Source organism: Berghia stephanieae, chromosome 3 (genome assembly GCF_034508935.2).
Source record: "Berghia stephanieae isolate SIO BIC M18660-M18661 chromosome 3, UCSD_Bste_1.3, whole genome shotgun sequence".
Lineage (NCBI taxonomy): Eukaryota > Metazoa > Mollusca > Gastropoda > Nudibranchia > Aeolidiidae > Berghia > Berghia stephanieae.
The window spans coordinates 64,797,853-64,800,352 of record NC_088362.1 but is presented as its reverse complement, the minus strand read 5'-3'; the positions used below and the strand labels follow the sequence as shown (position 1 = coordinate 64,800,352).

At 32.8% G+C, this 2,500-nt stretch overlaps 1 protein-coding gene across 1 annotated transcript in view; it reads left to right on the top strand.

Annotated features, from left to right (window-relative positions):
* Positions 1 to 2,500, top strand: part of LOC144969627 (acetylcholine receptor subunit delta-like) — a 13,071-nt gene that overhangs the window by 9,553 nt on the left and 1,018 nt on the right. The window contains exons 5-6 of the mRNA XM_078908766.1: positions 65 to 194; positions 2,141 to 2,316. Of these exons, the coding sequence (XP_078764892.1) occupies positions 65 to 194; positions 2,141 to 2,316 (306 nt within the window). The remainder of the gene's footprint in view (positions 1 to 64; positions 195 to 2,140; positions 2,317 to 2,500) is intronic.

Below are 2,500 nucleotides of genomic sequence, written 5' to 3'. Positions count from 1 at the left end.
TTTTTCAGCGTCGCACGGACATTGATTTTCTCTTGTTAATAATAAACCTTTCTTGATATTTCAGTTTGCGATTACAATGCAAAGGAGACCCAAATTCATTTTAATCAACGATATATTTCCAATGTTGTCCTTGTCCTTTTTGAACTGTTTCGTCTTCTTGGTGCCCATGGAGTCCGGAGAGAAGATTGGCTTTGGTAAGTATGATGACTAGTTGTAGTTGTGGATTACTGTTTGTGATTGGACATTACTGGTGTAAGTTGTAGGTGAGTAGTTGTAGATTGCTGGTATTAGCTGTAGGTGAGTAATTGTAGATTAGTGGTTGTAATTGTAGATTATTGGTTGGACATATATTTCTGGTTGTAGTTATATATTTCTGGCTGTAGTTATAGAGTTCTGGTTGTAGTTATATATTACTGGTTGTAGTTATAGATTTATGGTTGTAGTTATAGATTACTGGTTGTAGTTATAGATTACCGGTTGTAGTTATAGGTTTTTGGTTGTAGTTATAGATTACTGGTTGTAGTTATAGGTTTTTGGTTGTAGTTATAGATTTCTGGTTGTAGTTATAGATTACTGGGTGTAGTTATAGATTTCTGGTTGTAGATATAGATTCCTGGTTGTAGTTATAGATTACTGGTTGTGTTTATAGATTTTTGGTTTTAGTTATAGATTGCTGCTTGTAGTTGTAGATTTCTGGTTGTACTTATAGATTACTGGTTTTAATTATAGAATACTGCTTGTAGTTATAGATTACAGCTTGTAGTTATAGACTATTGGTTGTAGTTATAGACTAGTGATTGTAGTTATAGAATACTGATTGCAGTTTTAGAATACTGATTGTAGTTATAGATAACTGATTGTAGTTATAAATTACTGATATAGCTATAGACTAATGGTTGCAAATTTTCTTTTTTTTTAATGTGACCACCCATGTCAAAATGGAACTTTTCTTGATGGAACCGATGATGAAAATTGAAGTGAAAAGCCTAGTGCTAAAAGTACTTAAGTCTCAGGAATATTTTCTTAGAATGGAGATTGAATTTTGATTAGGTTATACAGAAGAAATAAAAAATAAAATTGCACTAGTAAGGCAGAGGCTTAGATTTAGTTTATCATGACCAAACCTGGTGAGTGGACGGACGTGATTATACTTTGACATTATTACTGATTGGCTAAAAATTGTGAAATTGTAAATTAAATATTTGTAGTATTGGGGTATTCAATTCTAACTTCAAAAACATAAAACTCCCTTGCCAATTGTCCTCGTTTCTACATGTAGTATATACAGACATTCAACCATGAATAAAGATCCTCAAAAGAAGACTCTACATTACATCATCGATCGCTGAACACGACTGGACAGAATTCCAAGCTAAAACCATCAGAACTTTGATATTTTAGTCCATTGTAACTTAAGAAGCAGCCTTTATTCTTTTCTATACTGAATGCTTTATCACAGTATCATATGTAACCCAACATGTCACGACAGTATTACCTTTGGGCGATACTAAGCTGCTAGGAGCTGTCTACTGTAAAGAGTAAAGTACAAAATGAACATAAACGTTTGTAAAAACAAGGACAAAATACAAGACACTGAATATTTTGGTCCTTAACCCTTCTTCAGCCTATAACAGAAAAAAATGAAAACTTAAATACATTACAAAAAGAAACTTGCAAACTTAGAACTGTTGTCTTATTAGTTTAGTAATGAATTTATATTTCCATTGTTTGGTGTTGCTGGCTGAAAAAAACTTTTTAGCCCAAAACGTTCCGTGCTGTATATTTTGTTGTTCTTTATTTTAAAGCGGTGATATTCATTTTTGTTTATTCGGGTGGTATAGCTGCTAAGTGAATCAAATCTTAATATATTTCAAAAATAAGTTTGATTTGTGTGTTATAGTGAGGACAATAAATCTTTTTTTTTCTGAAAGGGGCAAGATCCAAAATCGGATATTAATAGTCATAGATAATTAATATCAATTCATGATATGAAGTTTTTTTTCGATATCGTACTGTTTTGAAATGTTTGGTCAGATTATTGTTTTGAATAATAAATTCAATACAATGCAAAGACACCTGGAATTAATACCGTTATAAAACGACAAGTCCCATTTTATCGATGTTTTTGTTATCCAATCAGGCATCTCGGTCCTTCTGGCTGTGGCGGTATTCATCAGTAACACCAGTACTCGATTACCCTCCTCGGCACTAGGACTTCCTGCAGTCACCAAATACCTTGGATACCTCCTGATCAGTTGTATTGGGTCGGTGTTTGTGACAATTGTTGATGTTCAGCTCTACTATTACATACAAAAGGTACCGAATATTACCCAGCATAGTAGAACATTACCCTTAAATCAATTTCAATACCGTCATAGAAATAATATTGAAAAGATGTTTCTCTCATCAATCCGATAACATATCATATTTTGACAGCATATGAGAGAATTAGACGTAAATAGTTACAATACCGCCTAGTATGTCGTATTGGCCGGGTTTT